The 17,795-nt window shown below is 40.9% G+C and overlaps 2 protein-coding genes across 2 annotated transcripts in view; both read left to right on the top strand.

The window, feature by feature from the left end:
- Nucleotides 1-13,083, top strand: part of FBXO28 (F-box protein 28) — a 38,239-nt gene extending 25,156 nt beyond the window's left edge. The window contains exons 2-5 of the mRNA XM_032781727.2: nucleotides 5,361-5,470; nucleotides 6,904-7,042; nucleotides 8,725-8,920; nucleotides 10,937-13,083. Coding sequence (XP_032637618.1) covers nucleotides 5,361-5,470; nucleotides 6,904-7,042; nucleotides 8,725-8,920; nucleotides 10,937-11,331 — 840 coding nt within the window. The 3' untranslated portion in view covers nucleotides 11,332-13,083. The remainder of the gene's footprint in view (nucleotides 1-5,360; nucleotides 5,471-6,903; nucleotides 7,043-8,724; nucleotides 8,921-10,936) is intronic.
- DEGS1 (delta 4-desaturase, sphingolipid 1) overlaps nucleotides 3,677-17,795 on the top strand; it is a 39,668-nt gene continuing 25,549 nt past the window's right edge. The window contains exon 1 of the mRNA XM_032781724.2: nucleotides 3,677-3,684. The gene's annotated coding sequence lies outside the window, so the exon portion shown is untranslated. The remainder of the gene's footprint in view (nucleotides 3,685-17,795) is intronic.

Genomic DNA, 17,795 nt, shown 5'->3' with positions numbered 1-17,795 from the left:
GGCCGAGGCAGCATTGGTACACCCTGTTGTTCGACCTCTCAGTGGCAGACCTGATCCCCCCTGCCATTCTGGCTGGACCTCATAACACAGGACTTCAGCAGTCTTCACCATCCGGACCTGCAGTCCCTTCATCTGACAGCTTGGCTGCTCCATGGCTGAGCCAGTCGGAACTACGCTGTTCCGCTTCGGTACAACAGGTGCTCTTGGGCAGTAGGAAACCTTCCACGAGGACGACATATCTTGCCAAGTGGAAGGATTTCTCTCTCTGGTGCACCCAGAATAACTTGATCCCAGGACAGGTTTCTGTTCCCACTTTCTTGGAGTACCTGTGGTCCCTCAAGGAGCAGGGCCTGGTGGTCTCCTCTATAAAGGTGCATCTGGTACCTATTTCAGCCTTCCATCAAGGGGAAAGCAGCACATCAATGTTTTCTCACCCCATTGTTTCCAGGTTTCTTAAGGGATTGGATCGGTTGTACCCTCAAGTCAGGCACCCGACTCCTACCTGGGATCTCAACCGGGTGCTATCCAAACTCATGGGTTCCCCATTCGAGCCCTTAGCCACCTGCTTGCTGCTGTACCTCTCCTGGAACACAGCCTTCCTTGTCGCTATCACCTCAGCAAGACGAGTGTCAGAGCTTCATGCTTTGACTGTGGATCCCCCATATACGGTATTCCACAAGGACAATGTACAGCTGTGACCACACCCAGCATTCCTACCTAAAGTGGTGTCTTCCTTCCACCTTAACCAAGACATCTTCCTCCTGGTTTTCTTCCCAAAGCCCCATTCATCGCCCCGGGAATGACAACTGCATACCTTAGATGTCCATAGGACTCTCGCCTTTTATATCAAGAGGACCAAACCCTTCCGGCGGTCGCCCCAGCTCTTTGTGGTCGTGGCAGAATGGATGAAAGGCATGCCGGTGTCTTCCCAAAGGATTTCATCTTGGGTGACATCATGCATCCGAACATGCTATGACTTGGCTCACATTCCGGCTAGCCATCTCACCGCCCATTCTACTCGAACGCAAGCCTCATCTGCAGCCTTCCTGGCCCATGTCCCCATTCAGGAAGTACGTCCCGCTGCTACCTGGTCTTCCATCCACACCATTGCGTCATACTACGCATTGGTCCAGCAGTCCAGAGACGATGCCGCCTTCGGCTCAGCGGTCTTACATTCCGCAAAGTCTCGCTCTGACCCCACCGCCTAGGTAAGGCTTGGGAATCACCTAATTGGAATGGATATGAGCAAGCACTCGAAGAGGAAAAGACGGTTACTTACCTTTGTAACTGTTGTTCTTCGAGATGTGTTGCTCATATCCATTCCACACCTGCCCTCCTTCCCCACTGTCAGAGTAGCCGGCAAGAAGGAAGTGAGGGGCAGTTGGGCCAGCAGGGGCATATATCCGGCGCCATAGCCGTGCCACTCCAGGGGGCACCCTGCTGACCCACCGAGTGTTGCTAGGGTAAAAATCTTCCGACGAACGTGCACGCGGCGCGCACACACCTAACTGGAATGGATATGAGCAACACATCTCGAAGAACAACAGTTACAAAGGTAAGTAACCATCTTTTCTCTGTGTGTATATATATATCTTCTTACTATATCAGGGGCCTGCAACCTTTCAGAAGTGGTGTGCCGAGTCTTCATTTATTCACTCTAATTTAAGGTTTCGCGTGCCGGTCATACATTTTAATGTTTTTAGAAGGTCTCTCTCTATAAGTCTATAAACTATTGTTGTATGTAAAGTAAACAAATTTTTTAAAATGTTTAAGAAGCTTCATTTAAAATTAAATTAAAATGCAGATCTTATCAGTTTAGTGCAGTGGTTCTTAACCTGGGTTGCACGCACCCCCCTGGGCAGGGCCGGTCCAAGGATATTTTGCGCCCTAGGCGAAACTTCCACCTTGTCCCACCCACCCCTCCTGCACATCAGTTCATTGAGGGGCAAATCCCAACGAGCCTTTATAGACCCCAGGGGCCAGCCATGCCCAGGGGCTGCTCCCCAGACCAAGTTTCCCCATCCCCGCCCCCTGAACTCCCCTGGAGGGTGCACAGCCCCCCGACGAGCCCTCCCCACCCCACCTAGGTGGCCCCCGCCCCGAGTCCACTCACTGGCTTTGCCAGGCTTGGGCCGCTGCAGCAGCTTGGCAGGGAGGAGCTGCCTTCCAGAGGCACCGGAGAGCCAGAGTGTCCCGATTGCGGCAGCAGTGAGCCCAAGCCATGGAGGAGCCGGTGCAGTGCAGGGGAGCAGCAGCCCTGCAAAGGCGGCGGCATCACTACCAGGAAGCAGCTGTAGCAAAGTCAGTACAGACTAAAATTTCATATAGACAATTACTTGTTTACTGCTCTATGTACACTGAAATGTAAGTATAATATTTATATTCCATTTGATTTATTTTATAATTATATAGCAAAAATGAGAAAGTAAGCAATTTTTCAGTAACAGTGCGCTGTGACACTTTTGTATTTTTACATCTGATTTTGTAAGCAAGTAGTTTTTAAGTGAGGTGAAACTTGGAGATACGCAAGAAAAATCAGACTCCTGAAAGGGATACAGTAGTCTGGAAAGGTTGAGAGCCACTGGCTTAGAGCAAGTCCAGGAAACCTAAAGTTTGAAATCATTAATTGTTCTGGGTTTACACCTTAGTTAGCCTATAAAATAAGTTTAACAATTTAGTCAGGACCCAAAGGTGTTTTCCTTCAGTCTTTAAATCCTAGATTAAAACACAAGTGGGTTAAAAAGAAAAAATATAAATATATGTTTTATTTATTTAGGAAATATAAAGGGAAAATTGCAATTAGTTAAGCTGAACATTTTACTTTGATGAATTAGGACCTATAACAACAACAACCATGGTTTATATTGGGGGTAGTGGTCTGCTACATTTTGATTGTTAGAGGCTTCAGTGCTTCCTTAAAAGAATAATTCCTGTGTAAAGCAGAAAGATTATACTTCCTGGCTTTTGTTAGCTTGCTGGGTAAGTCCAGAACCGCAACTAACTTGATATCTATTTTTGGAATAATAATGTGCAGTCAATTAGTTAAATTAGGAATACATTCATTAACAACTTGAGCCACAATTTGGCTAATAAAAACATGCAAGTAACAAAACAATATAAATAGTGTTGAATTTCACCTCACTCCTTTTCCTACGGCCTCCCCTACTACTAACAGGTTAAAGGGATAGTAAGCAGGGTTTGCTTTACCTTGTATATACGTACATAAGACACAGCCTCGTCTAAAAGGATGCTGAACCTTGTAATTAGATATTTTATGGAGGGAGGGATAGCTCAGTGGTTTGAACCTGTTGTTTTTTTAGATTTTTCATTGTTTGTTTATGATAACCAAACAATATATATTGCTACACAATAAAACATTTCCATAAGCTTGGAAAGTCTTGCCTATGAAAATCCCTCCCACACAGTGGGACAATTCCCCCAAAAAGTCTAAGGCTGTGGCTACACTGGCAGTTTTGCAGCGCTGGTAGTTACAGCTGTGCTCGTACAGCTGTGTACGGCCAGCGCTGCAGTGTGTCCACACTGACAGCGACCAGTGCTGCAGTGTGTCCACACTTGCACCAGTTGCAGCGGGCTGTTGTGACGTGTGCCATTAGTGGGCACTATCCCACAGAGCACCTGTCCCATTTTGCGCGTGTGGTTGGGAAGGGGACGGAAGGGTGCGGCTCATTCCTTGCTCCTGTTCCAACGAACCCCTGCGCCAGGATCGGGACCCCGCGCTAAAGAGGCACCTTTTATTTATGTATTTTTTTAACTTACCCCATCCCGGCTGCGTCTCGCTCCATGGTTCCGCTCCTTTGAGTGAAGCGCGGGGGAGCGCTGGCATGGCCCCGCTCATCCCAGCTAGAGCTCCACCGGCGCGGCGGCTTGCCGGCTCCAGCCGGGGGCTCCAGCCATGAGAGCGGAGTCGGGGCTTGACCGCGCTCTGGCGCGGACTCCAAGCCGGATTGCGGGTCCGCGGAGCTTGCCGCGCCTCTGGCCGCGGGCTCGGCCGGAGCTGGCAAGCCCCGCTCCTCCGGCCGGGCTCCGTCTTTTTTTCCAGCTGGTTGAAGGGCTGTCAACTGCGTCGTGTAAAGTCCAGCATACCTGTCCTCAGGCTGAAGGAAGCCTGTGACTGTGGTTTACATTACAATACAAAATGCTTAATCAGAGGCTAATGCAAGGAGCCAGAGACAAAAGTAGATCACTCCTGGGCACAAGTGCAATGCCCTTGCTGCTGGTATGACAAGGAAATGTAGCATGTTCTTTCAAGTACGCAGACTCGGATAAAGGCCAGGTCTGTAGTGATGTAGAAATAGAGGATGAAATAAATGTCGTTTGGTAGTTTGCATTTCTTGATCTATATTGTTATTCCTTTCCTTGGAATAAAAGGGCGGAGAGTATTTGTTGTTTGTGGTGTGTGTGTGTTTAACAGAAAGCATCTGACAATTCTAGAGAGTCTCAATGATCTGCACGGCAAGCCCGCGCCTCCCGGCCGTAGCTCCCGGCGGAGCGCGCAAGCCCCTCTCCTCTCGGGTTACTCTACACTCTCCCCCCCCGTCCATGGCTCTGAACCCAGGGCAGTGGAAGTGCTAAGGGTGACCAGAGAGCTGAAAAGGAATTCTGGATAAGTCCTAATGCCCTGGAGGCCAATAAAAAGCTTGGTGAGTGTCCACACCTGATGACAGCGCTGCAACAGCAGCGTGGGCCTCGCTACACCGGAAGTGGACCCATGTGTACACCACGCTGCAAACAGGGAGTTGCAGCGCTGGCTGAGCTTTTAAGTGTAGACACCTGCTAAGTTGCCGCGCTGTAACCCCCTCACCAGCGCTGCAACTTGCAAGTGTAGCCATGGCCTAAGATCAGCCTCTCTTTGTCCCTCTGCACTCCTTCAGACTTCTCTAAGAGAAAATGCTCTGGCAAACAGCTTCTAGATGTGAAATTAACTACAAAGTGGGGTTTTGTTGTCTTTCATATATTAAACAACTTTTGAAATATCAGGTCCTGCCTCTCTCAGGAGGATATTGCTGGGACCATTAGCGGACATAAATAATGAGTCTTTAAACATGAGCCTTTAAACTGAACTGCTGCTAACCTTTATTAACATGAAGGAAGAAGTGATACAGATTTCAATGGATTTTGAAGTTGCCTTTTATATAACAAAGGATCAGTAAAGGGCAAACAATTTTATTTTGCATTGTAGTTGACATTTTATCCAGTTTAGGATTAGTTTGCAAATCAGAAAGAATAAAAACTAATCTTGCACCATTGAATGAACAAGCACAGACTGACTAATCATGAAAACAACATGTAGTTTGGTTTGAGACATTTGAAGTTTCCTTTGTTCTGTATTTTAAAAATAGGTTTGTAAGCGAATGGACTTGGTCTGCCAGCGAATGTTAAATCAGGGATTTCTGAAAGTGGAAAGATATCACAACTTGTGTCAGAAACAGGTTAAAGCACAACTTCCAAGGTATGTGCCAATTACAGCCATGGGTTCCAAATACTGTATCTTAAAACACGTAAGTAAGAACACAGTAACATTATTTCTTAGGTGTAAAGCTAAGACTGTAAAAGTTTACTTCAATTATCTAGTTAAATTAATGTGTTTTAGAAAAACATTGACAATGTTTTGGCTGTAATTGGAATTATCTGGTTTAGTTGCAAAAACACTTAGCGGAGCCCTAAAGTCTGTTCAGATAAATGTTATCCTGTTTTTGTTTGTTTGTTTTCTTGCTTGCTTCCTAGCCTGTCAGGAACTGAAGTGCTGTGAGAAGAGAGAGGAAGTGTCCTATATTACTCAAAATCAACTCCTCTGACAAATCTAGGAGCCATCATAACTTGCTCCAAAAGGAGTGCCAACTAACCTACCTTGGCTAAAACTATTTTTACCTACCTGTGCGATTGAGTAGACGTAAAACACATTTTTCATGTAACCTGGGATTAGAAAGGCATGATCTAATTTTGCATGTTTTCATATCATATAGTTTTGAGCTAAGGGCCAATGAGCAACTGCATGGACACAATGTCCACTAACATAATTTGGATCTGGATCATGGGCATTAGAAGACAATGTTTGTCTCTTAAGGGAATGAGAGAAGCTGCTTTTCACTTTTAAAACCTGATAATTAAGCCTAATTTATTGTCATGATTTAAATGGATTCATTTTAGGTGTTGGTCCTGCTTTGAGCAGGGGGTTGGACTAGATGACCTCCTGAGGTCTCTTCCAACCCTAATATTCTATGATTTTATTTCACGATTGTTACCCGGCATCAAAAAAGCTCGAACAGTCATCTGTTCTCTCAGCTCAGGTGAGGCTTCGGACTGAGCAAGTGTGGAGGCTGATTTGCTGTTTATTAGTGGTGGTGGTTTTTAGGTTAGTTGCAAGAACACAAATGGGCAGTGATGACAAAATCACATTGAAGCACTCTGCCCCAGTGCATTGCTTTAAGACTGCTCCTTCTAGTCCTTTAATATTTTTAATCTTGGAATTTTTTAAAAACTAAGATGTCTTTACATATACTAATTTAGATTAAAAAAATTTCACAGTAATGATTCAAGGAGAACCCAAATTTTGACAAATATATCTAAAAATTGTTCCAGTATTTAGCAAACATGCAGAGTCATTTGCTGGCTGGTTCTTGACAGCTGCAGCAATCTCTTGAGAAGGACAAAACTACTGGAAGTAGTTGTATTTCTTTCTGAGTCTCAGCAGGTAAATGGCCATGTGATACAAGATTCAGAAACTGACTAATACACTGGATGGTGCCTGTTGGATCTTGACTTACACTTGGGCTCTTAAGAGCAGAAGGATTTAAAAGAACTGCTGTTGCAATACTTCACTTGGTGGCTTAAAATTGCTAAGTCTGTGGTGTCATTTAATGATTTCTGGATGCTTTCTTCTAGGCGAGAGTCAGAAAGAAGAAACCATTCATTAGCTCGCCATGCAGACATCCTTGCTGCTGTAGAAACAAGGCTCTCTCTGTTAAATATGACTTTCATGAAATATGTGGATTCCAATCTCTGTTGCTTCATACCTGGAAAGGTACAATATAAAATTGCTTGCTTGTATGAACGTGTATTGTTGCTAAAAAAAAAAAAAAAAAAAAATCATATTCCTGCAACTTGAAATTATTAACAGCTGTAGCTGTCTAAAAATGTACTATAGTACATCATTGTGGATGTACTTAGACATATTATAGGCAGCCTATGTACTGTAAGGGCTACCCTATAAATAGATGTGCTTGTCTGAATGAGTTGTTTTTTGGCTTTATATTAATGTTCCAACATGGAAAATGGCTGTTTGTTTGTTTCAAATTAACTCAGTATGCCAGTTGTGGATCATGTTTCTAATAATAAATGTGTTCATTTAAAAAAATACTTAAAAATGCTGGAATTGGTCACTGTTCTTTGCAGGTTCACTTTTACTGTTCATACGTGAGACCTTTGAACAGAGAGAACTTGACTTACAGTTTATTCCTTAAAAGTATGTAGATGCTGTATGTAGAGTTTGAGTAGTCCAGACTTACAAGCTGTAAACACCAAACTGGAGGCCATTCCACCACAAACTCTTGTCACCCAGATTATCTTGTGCAATATTTTTGGTACACTTCTGTAACAAAAAATGTATATTTGATGTGTCCTAACACCATCTATTGAGTATCAGTTGATATTAAGCATTTTAGGCCAAAGACAAATTGAACTTGGCTTTTTCAGTATGTGAGGGGAACACTTGTTTTTTCCTAAAAATAGAAATGCCATTAGAATACCTTGTTTAGCTATTTTAGAATATATTATCTGTGGTACTGTATTACCTTGCATATATATGTTAGACCTAAACAAAACAAGATGGTATCAAAATCTAAGCATATGAGTTCAGCTGTCATGTAAATTTGCTGTTTATTTCCACTGCAGTGTTTCATGTTGTATTTGACACAATAGATTAAGCTAGTTATACGGACACTAGCATGGTGTTCATAATCATATCTGTCTGTCATTGGCAAACAACTTCAGGGGTCTATTTCCCCATCATCATAGCATCTGAGTGCCTCACAAGCATTAAAGAATTTATCTTAGCGCTATATCTGAGGTTTAGTCTACGTTAGAAAATTCTGCTGGTGTAACTATGTCAGCTAGTAGTATAGAAAAAAAATCATCCCTCTTAGCTACTTTAGCTATGCCAGCAAAATTCCTGGTGTGGATGCAGCTATGCCAACAGAGTGCTTTTGCCAGAATTGACTGCCTTGCTAAGATGTTCAGTGTATTTGCTAAGAATTTTCTTATGAGTCTCCTTGGAGAACTAAATATATTGTACTAAGTATAAACTTTATGGGAGAGATTTTAAGGAGTGTACTAATAGTAGAAGTAATAAGAAAAGAAAAGTTGCCAATTGCTGTTCAGGTTACCGTGGAATGCTCCATTACATTTCATGCAGTGATTATGCAGATTAGTTCATATGTTCAAAAATAACTATTCCAGTAAATTTACTGAGTAAAAGTTTCTAAGGCTACACTGACAACTCAGACTCTGCCTCCACTGTAAAATATAGCGTTTCATTTCAGGTGATTAGTATAAAAGAAAGAAGAACACAGCAAAAAAACTAGTGTAATGGGTATGAAATACCTGCCCATCAGTAGATCAGTGCTGTAATTTCAGATTATACCAATAACTATCTTAATTTTTTCCCTTGAACTTAACAGAACATCTAACGGTTCTTAAATATTTTAGGTGATTGATGAAATTTATCGTGTGCTACGGTACGTAAACTCTACAAGAGCTCCTCAGAGAGCCCATGAAGTCCTTCAGGAATTAAGAGATATCTCATCCATGGCTATGGAATACTTTGACGAGAAGATTGTTCCAATTCTAAAAAGAAAGTTGCCTGGATCGGATGTATCAGGTCGTCTCATAGGAGCTGCCCCAGGTATTACTTTCAACCTCTAGTATTTTTAACTTTTTATCTAGCTGTTTTTGTCTATCATGGTGTTTGAAAATTCACAACATTCCACTTTCTAGAACGCATTCATTCCCTTGTTTCCCTCAACAATGGAATACTCCATTATAATCCAGCCTCCTGATGAAAATTAATTTTGCATCCTAAGGACATTTGAGTATGGAATGTAATTGTTTGAAAATTTAAGGAGGCTTTGTTCTGCTACACTTGAATATATTTTATAATTACGCATAGTGTGTATTCTTTAAACAAATACTTTTGTACCACTAATGAATGAGACTTTATAATCACACTTGGTTGAAATTTAGCACACACAGCCACAATTCAAGATGTTTTGTAGTTTGTTTAATAGGATAAACAAATGAGATAGCTTAAATTATTGTAGTACAAAGAGAAAGCTAAAGCACCCTTAGATTCTTTTATGTAACAAGAACCCAAATGTTTTGTTTTCAAATGAAATATTCGTAGGTGTTTAGTCTGTAATATGGGAAAGGCCTCTTGGCTCTGTAAAATATTAAACTGGATACGTTAACACTCACGCTGTCTTTTTTTTTTTTTTTTTGGCACGACCAGTTACATTTTTGATACAACTTAATTTGTTTGGGCCAAATGTTGAGGCAGGCTGCCGATCTGAGCATATAATGGCCAAAAGTAGCAGGAAAGATGCATGTCCACTAGCCTGTGTAGAATATACATACAGGCTCAGTCCCAACACCTTAGGTTACTAACAGATGTAGTAAAGTATCCATCACTTAGAGTCTTTAAATTGAGTTTAGATGACTTTCTAACATCTACGCTGTAGTTCAAACATCAGTTTTTGGTTGACACGGGAATCTAATTTAAATTCTATAGTTCATGTAGTACAGCAGGTCAGAATAGATTACAGTGGTCCCTTCTGGCCTTAACTTGAACCCAGATGAGACTTCTACTGAGAGTCTCTCCACTTTGGGGGAAGTGGAATGAACAGCACCCACTAATGGCATGAGCAGCAGATTGGAACATAGCACAACTCCCCATGGCTCAAAAAACATATTACACATTGATGTAGCCTGCTATCTCCCCATATCCCCACAGTGCTGTGATCTGTAACTATACTTGTTGCTTAAGAATTCAGTGTTCTCCCCACAATGAAATTGGAACTCCTTTGTTCAGGCTATGCTGCCTTTTTCAAGATTTGCCTTAGCTCTGTAGTAACATAGGTAAACTCATTCATATAGATTGATGCACTTGAGTTATTCTAGGCTTGCATAACCTTTCCAAAAAGGTGAAATTTTGCTTTAAAATGTTTAAACAAAACTTACACGATAGAGCTATTACAATCATGTCAATTTACAGCAGCTATTATTGAAAAAGAACCACTTCTACAAGTTTCTTGAGTCCTGCAGATCTTGAAGGAATAGATTGTGCACACTCAATAATGGCTACTGAATTTTCATGATTTTCCTCTTAACTGTCACTTGTTTAAAGAAACTCAAACATTACATCAAGCTGACAAATACAAAATATTCAGAATTAAGCTGAGTTATCTTTGGATCAGAGTATTAATTCCTTGATATTGCACAGATCTCCAATGGGTGATCTACTGTATGTCCTCCAGTAAGTCTAGTTACAGCGGTGTCTAGTTTTTTGGCTTTGTGCATGTCACACCTTTAATAACTTCATTTAGTGGTTTAGAACATTCATATTTTAGACAAAAAGTGGTTTTTTCTTTATTCAGGAAGTTGAAAATAGCTTATGCTTTGACCTCTTAAAATCTGAAACATTGGCCGTAATTGTATCCTAATTTATACCATGAGCAAGCTGACTTTCCTGTATATTGAATATCTGTAAATAGTGTTTACATGATCATAGTTTTACAAAACACTAATTATTCAGATTCCGGATTGGTCAACAGAATTGAACAGAGAGTATAAATTGGGGCACAGTTTGATACATTTTGTTTAAACATAATGTAGAAAAAATAATCTTAAATCACTTTCTCTGAAGTTCCAGGTCCCTCTGCAGCCCTAACAACAATGCAGCTATTCTCCAAGCAAAACCCTTCTAGGCAGGAAGTCACCAAACTCCAGCAGCAAGTCAAAACGAATGGTGCAGGTGTGACTGTTCTAAGGCGGGAAATTTCAGAGCTTCGCACCAAAGTGCAAGAACAACAGAAGCAGCTCCAAGACCAAGACCAGAAACTGCTAGAGCAAACCCAAATCATAGGTGAACAGAATGCCCGATTGGCTGAGCTTGAACGCAAACTGAGAGAAGTAATGGAAAGTGCAGTAGGAAGTTCTTCAGGTTCTGGCTCAAATGAGGAGTCCCTTAGGAAACGGAGAAAGGCAGTTGAATCCATAGACTCTCCTAGGAAATCCAAACGCCTTCGAAACAGAAAATAACTTTGGAGTAATGACACCTCCAGAAGATTACACTGCTTTAGTAGCCCAAGCAGATTTGCTTGTCTGGATACTGTGATTAGCAGCATGGTGTCATTTAGGCTGCTGGCTCTTCAAAACACCACATAGACTTGAACAGTAACTTTCTCTCATTGTTGAAACTTTTTTCCCTCTGCTTCTGTCTGGGTGGGCCTAATGCACAGGATCTTTATAATTTGCAATAGATTTGTACTAACCAGACCTGCTCTATCATGTTTTGAAGAGTTAACTTTTTTTCTGTGCAGATGATATGTGTTAAAGTAAACTTATTTGTGTTATGCATATATTCACATAAGAGATCTTAAATAAATCCAGTCTTGACTGATTAGAAAGTTAAGCTTACAAACAGATGTCCTGTTCACTTGAAGAAAAGACCCACTTTTTAAATCTTGTTTAAAAAAGTTGACTTTTTTGTTACAAGTGACCTTGTCTGGAATGTCTGAAAAGTAGTTAATACTTTTTGGAATCTATGTAACGAGTAAAAGTGACTTCTTACGCTACAGTATTGGCTATATATTTTTGTAAGTTTATGAGCAAGGGACTTCTATCCAGCTTTCACACACCCACATCCTAGTTCTAAGTCTCTGGAGCCATATTCTACATTTGCATGAATAGCTGCATGCATTGCTTAGTCAGCTCGCTAAAAGCACTTGCCTGGAGTTGCTCTTAAAACTCTTCTTTCCCAGAGTTGTAGAGCAATTTCTTAGTCCTCAGCCATAACTTAGCATCTGCTTTCAGCACAGCTGCTTTCTGATAGTGAGGAGGTCTTGAGACCACTTGTCAACCAGTTCCAGGAAAGGAAAGTGTATTTAAGCAAGCCTAGTTGCTGCTTCCACTACCTGTAACTTGCAGGTACTCTAGCTAAGCCAAAGCTTGAGAATTCAGCTGTTTTTGCCTATGGGTCTTCTAGTTCATAGGCCAAAATGAACCGAGTATTGGACAAAAGTTATCTATTCCTTTAACAAAACAGGCTTAGTGGGACACAGTTTGAGTGAAACATTGTATTATGAAAAAAAATTAAACTATTTCATGTTGTGGAAATGAGCTCTCTGTAATACTTAACTATATTCTAGCTTTCCTTATCCTACAAAGTAAATCACTTCAGACAAAAAAGCTTTAATTTCTTTTGCACTTCTGTTTTGAGCTTGTAACTGGAAAAGCATGTCTTGCACTGTTCAGTCTTTTGATTGGTCACTTTAACAACCTCAGAGTTGTTGTGTACAGTGATTATTTTTTTTCCAGTTGTATATTTTTGGAACCTTATACAAATATCACTGTCCTTGTTTTATTTTAATGTACTAAACAATGTAGCTTTATCATTCGACTTACGTTTTCTTTTGATCAACTGCTGCCTTGGGTTTAGATGGAATTAAATTCGGGCATTGCACTGAAAAATGCCACTTACTGGTGGTAGTTTAAGGTTTTGGAAAGTACTGTGGGTTAAAATGCAAGTTCAACACTATTATGTCTTCTATGCCTGTTCACGCAATGTGGTTCTTATATTCAGATTAACCAAACAGAAATCAGATTTTGTTCTGTCAACTCTTTTGTGATAGCTGACTTTTTCTTTACATTTTATTAATCCTAGGTTTTACTTCTTAAACACATTTAGCTCATATCAAATGTTTCCCATGAAACGTACCATCACAACTTAATGTCTAGTTTTTGGCAGAGTGTTTAATTTTTAAATAAACTTGTTTTGCTAGTTCAAAGTTATTTTACAATGGGTTGTTTCCTTAAACAAAATGAATTAGCAATGGGTAAGTATTCAGATATCACTCTGGAACAAAGTTTAATAGCAGATGGCCTTTCTTTTAGCTGTTCTTAGTCTGTAGAACTTGGGTTTTGGACTATAACGCTGTTACAGGAGAAAGGCCTGTTGGAGAGAACAGTTGGTCAACGAAACACTTGAATGTTCCTTCATTTCTAAAAATGATTTTTGTAATAACAAAAATTAGCATGATTATCATTTAACAGGTTTAATTACTCTATGCATCATGACTTGGTACATCTGGTTTAATTCATTTAATGGGCTTATTCCTTTAACGGGTTCTTGTTTAGAAAGATTTAACCACAAATAAAGAGCCTATACAGTAATTGCTTTCCTTGAACAGGCTTGTTCATATACATTAGTTTAAGGTTGCACTAGTTTTAGTTTCTTCTGCGCTTTCCTATCATCAATTGCACAGCTTTTTCTGAAACTAATAGGAGTTTCAGGCTGATTAGCTGTTAACATTATGCTAACTAAAATCAGGAGCAGTGCTGAGTTTAATCCATTGAGCATATACCTATGCAGTAGGCCATTAATGTTACCCATGGACCCTGTTTAGCAGATAGCTCTGCATCACATTTATGTCCACTAATGAATAATAATGAAGGTAAATAATGTTGAGGTAAATTTTGCATAGATGGAGTAAACTTAAGTCTTGTCTGATCAGGAATCGTACTATAAACATTTAATCACTTGTTATAAATGGGAAATAATTGTTCTTATAAAATAACTTCTTTCACTAATATCTTGTTGCTGATACTGAATTAAACTTGAAGTATAGGGAAAGTATTCTTAGTGTAAATAAGGTTATGTGAGTTTTCCCAGTATAGTTATACTGACAAAACCCTCCTGGTATAGTTTCATCTTTTGCCAGCATGACTGCATCTACAGGGTTTTTTTTGCCAGCGTAGATCAGTTATTAAAACAAAACTCAAAAAATCCCACCCTTAACCAACATAACTATGCCACCAAAACTTTTAAGGGTGGAACTGGCATTAGTTGTGAATCATTCTTCTCAAGTCTAGAAAAGGCCAAAAGCTTTGTAACTAAAAATTGCATTTTTATGAAATGCAGTTATATTTTTCTACTATTCAAGTCTGCAGTAGTGTGCATTTGGATATTACTGAAAACCAACTATATTGCAAAATGGTTCTCTTTAGCCAATTTTTTAATCTGGTATAAACAATACTAGCAATCTGAAGTACTTCCCCTCTCAAGTCAAATCATGCTATGAAATATCCCCCTAAAAGACTTATCCTGAAAACAAGAGTTGTGTAATTCTCAGATATTATCAAGTTTCTTAGCTTCTTTCCAACTTATTTAACTCAGCACGGCTTAGGGAGAAACCTGCAACACAGGTGAGCAGTGGCCAGGTTAATACAAACTCTCATGAGGTGAGTGTTATACACTAGCTAAATATTTGCATATATTACTCTAATTCTCAATTTCTTTCAGGTTTCTTAGTCATTAGTTATCTAAGAACAAAAGAACAGCCACAATGTGTCAGACCTTTCCGTCTAGCCCATTATCCTGTCTCTGACAGTGGCCAGTACCAGAACTTCAGGAGGAATGCAAAAAATAGAGCAGTTAGCATGATCCACCTCTCTCTTCCCCTCCTGGCTTCTGGTAGTCAGAGGTTTAGGGTAGCTCTGAGCATGGGGTTGCATCCTTGACCATCTTGGCTAATAGCCTTTGATGGACCTATCCTCCATGAATTTATCTTGTTCTTTTTTGAATACAGTTATACTTTTGGCCATCACAACATCCCATGGCAATGACTTCCACAAGGTAACTGTGGTTGTGTGAAAAAGTATTCCTCTTGTTTGTATTAAACCTGCTGCCTATTAATTTAATCAGGTGACCCCTGGTTTTGGGTATTGTGGGAAAGGGTAAATACCACGTCTCTATTCACTTTTTCCATACCATTCATGATTCATTAGACCTCTATCATATTTCCCCTTCCTCATCTCTTTTCTAAGCTAACCAGCTGCATCTTTTTTGTCTCTCCTTGAATGAAAGCTGTTCCATACCCTTGATAATCTTTGTTGCCCTTTTCTGAACCTTTTCAGGTTCTACCATATCCTTTTTGAGATGGAGTGACTAGAACTAGACACATTATTCAGGGTGGGGGTGCACCATGATTTATATAGTGGCATTATGATATTTTCTCTCATTTTCTATCCCTTTCTTAATAGTTTATACCTTCTGTTAGCCAAAGGTGAAAGTAAGCCAGTCTGGTCCAGTGTACCAGCAAGAGCCGATATGCCTTGGCAGACTGGACTGGCTTCTCTGGTGGTGATTGAAAGGCCCCAGGGCTCCAGCTGCTGCAGGGAGCCCTGGGCCCTTTAAATCACCACTGGATCTCTGGCAGCTGGGCTTGGGCGGGGATTTAAAGGGCCCGGAGCTCCAGCTGTGGTTGGGAGCCTCAGGCCCTTTAAATCACTGTGGGAGCCCTGCTACCGCTACCCCACAGTGGCAGGAGCACCGGGCCTTTTAAATCCTCACCCGAGCCCTGTCACCCCAGGGTAGCGGCGGCAGGGCTCCCACAGTGATTTAAAGGGCCCGGAGCTCTGCCACGGCCTGGGCCCTTTAATTTGCCCTGAGCCCCAGGGCTCCCAGCCACCTTTGCAGCTGGTAGCTCCGAGGTGATTTAAAGGCCCTAGGGCTCGCAGCCACAGCTGGAGCCTTTAAATCTCCAAAGGCCCCACCTCTTCCAGTTGAGGCCATGCCCCCGCTCAGGACTGTGCCGTACCATTAAGTCCTTTAAATTACTTTCACCCCTGCTGTTAGCCTCTTTAACTCAATGGGTCTCAAACTTTTTTACTGGCGACCCCTTTCACATAGCAAGCCTCTGAGTGTGACCCTTCCCCCCCCAACAAATTAAACACACTTTTTAATATATTTAACACCATTATAAATGCTGGAGCCAAGCAGGGTTTGGAGTGGAGGTTGACAGCTCGTGACCCCCTATGTAATGACCTCATGACCCCCTGAGGGGTCCCGACGCCCAATTTGAGAACCCCTGCTTTAACTGCTGTTGCACATTGAGCTGAAGTTTTCAGAGAACTATTCATAGTGACCTCAAGAGCCTTCTTGAATGGAAATAGCTAATATAAAACCCATCATTATATATGTATAGTTGAAATTATTTTTTCCAGTGTGCATTTCTAAGCACTTGTCAGTGTTGAACTTTATCTGCCATTTTGTTGCCCAGTCACCAGTTTTGTGAGATCCCCTGTATCTCTTTGCAGTCAGCTTTGGACTTAACTACCCTGAATAATTTTGTTATCAGCAAAGTTTGCCACTTTTCAACATATTCAGTAATAACTGGAAAAAGAGTGAATAGCACATGTCTTAGCACAGATGGTTGAGGGACCCTGCTGTTTACCTCACTCTATTGTGAAAACCAACTACTTATTCCTACCCTTTGTTTCCTATCTTTAAACCAGTTATTGATCCAGTTATTGACCACCTTCCCTCTGATCCGATGACTGTTCTTTTAGAACCTTTGGTGAGAGACCTCCTCAAATGCTTTCTGAAAATCCAAGCACACTCTATGGAGTGGATCATCCTTCTCTGCCACATGCTTGTTGACACTCTCAAAGAATTCTAATAGGGCTACAATCATCTGTTCAGAGTAGAAGGAAACTGAAAGCAGTGTAGTCCTCAGTTTTCCAAAGAGATGTAATTAAACAGCTTGTAATTCCACGCACTGAGGAAGTGGTTAACTAGGGACCTACTACAGTAGAGTTGTAAGCAGCACGCTGAGCAAAGAAGCCCTGAGGACCAGAGCTAGCAAACAATTGCCTGGCCTACTGGAGGCTAGTAGGAGCTGAGAAACAAACATTAGTTGTTGTTTAAAACAGTAAATGATGGGCTATTTGTATTTTCCTCCTGATGGAAATTTAATCTTGGTTTCTTACTGGGCTTTTAGGGCCGCCATGAAGAGAGTCCCTGTTTAGCAGCCAAGGTGGAGAATGGCAGTGCACAGCAGAATGAACTTTAAAGGGAAAAGATGGAGAATGTTATTTTTTTCCTGTTAGTTATGGCTAGAGCTGGAGCCAGAAATTCATGCAGAGTGCATGAACAGAACAAGGTTATAAATATAAATTGATCTGTTACTGATTGAATTGTGTTAGCTGAGGGACGGAAGAAAAATGGAGGAACAGGTAACAGCAGGGGATGTTGGGTGACGAGATGAGAGGTGCAGGCAACATGGAAGAATGGACTAGAAAATTGGGAGAAGGACAAGGACATGTAGAGCCTGATCCATATTAAAATTTTACACCCATACAATTTTCTACCTATGAAATCAAGCACTTTTTTGCAATATGGGTAAAAGTGCCACCCACCATCTACAGCCTTGCTCAAGTCTTCAGGAGAGAAGTCTTGCTATTAACATGCATTATAAAAGACCTGATAATGAAGGGTTCCCCTCCTCCAAACCTGATTACCAACCTAATTTAAACTGACATGCATTTAAAAAAAATAATTTCAAACTCAAGACTTAATGTTTTAATGGACTCTAGCTGATGCCATGAAGTAGCGGGTTTTTTTTTTTGTTTTTTGGGTTTTTTTAAAAAAATCTTACACCTTTCTTTAAAAAAGAAAAATTAAATGGACATGAAATAACCACTAAAGGATGCAGCCTATTCTC

This window comes from Chelonoidis abingdonii, chromosome 3, assembly GCF_003597395.2.
Source record: "Chelonoidis abingdonii isolate Lonesome George chromosome 3, CheloAbing_2.0, whole genome shotgun sequence".
NCBI lineage: Eukaryota > Metazoa > Chordata > Testudines > Testudinidae > Chelonoidis > Chelonoidis abingdonii.
This window is presented reverse-complemented; position numbering and strand designations above follow the sequence as displayed.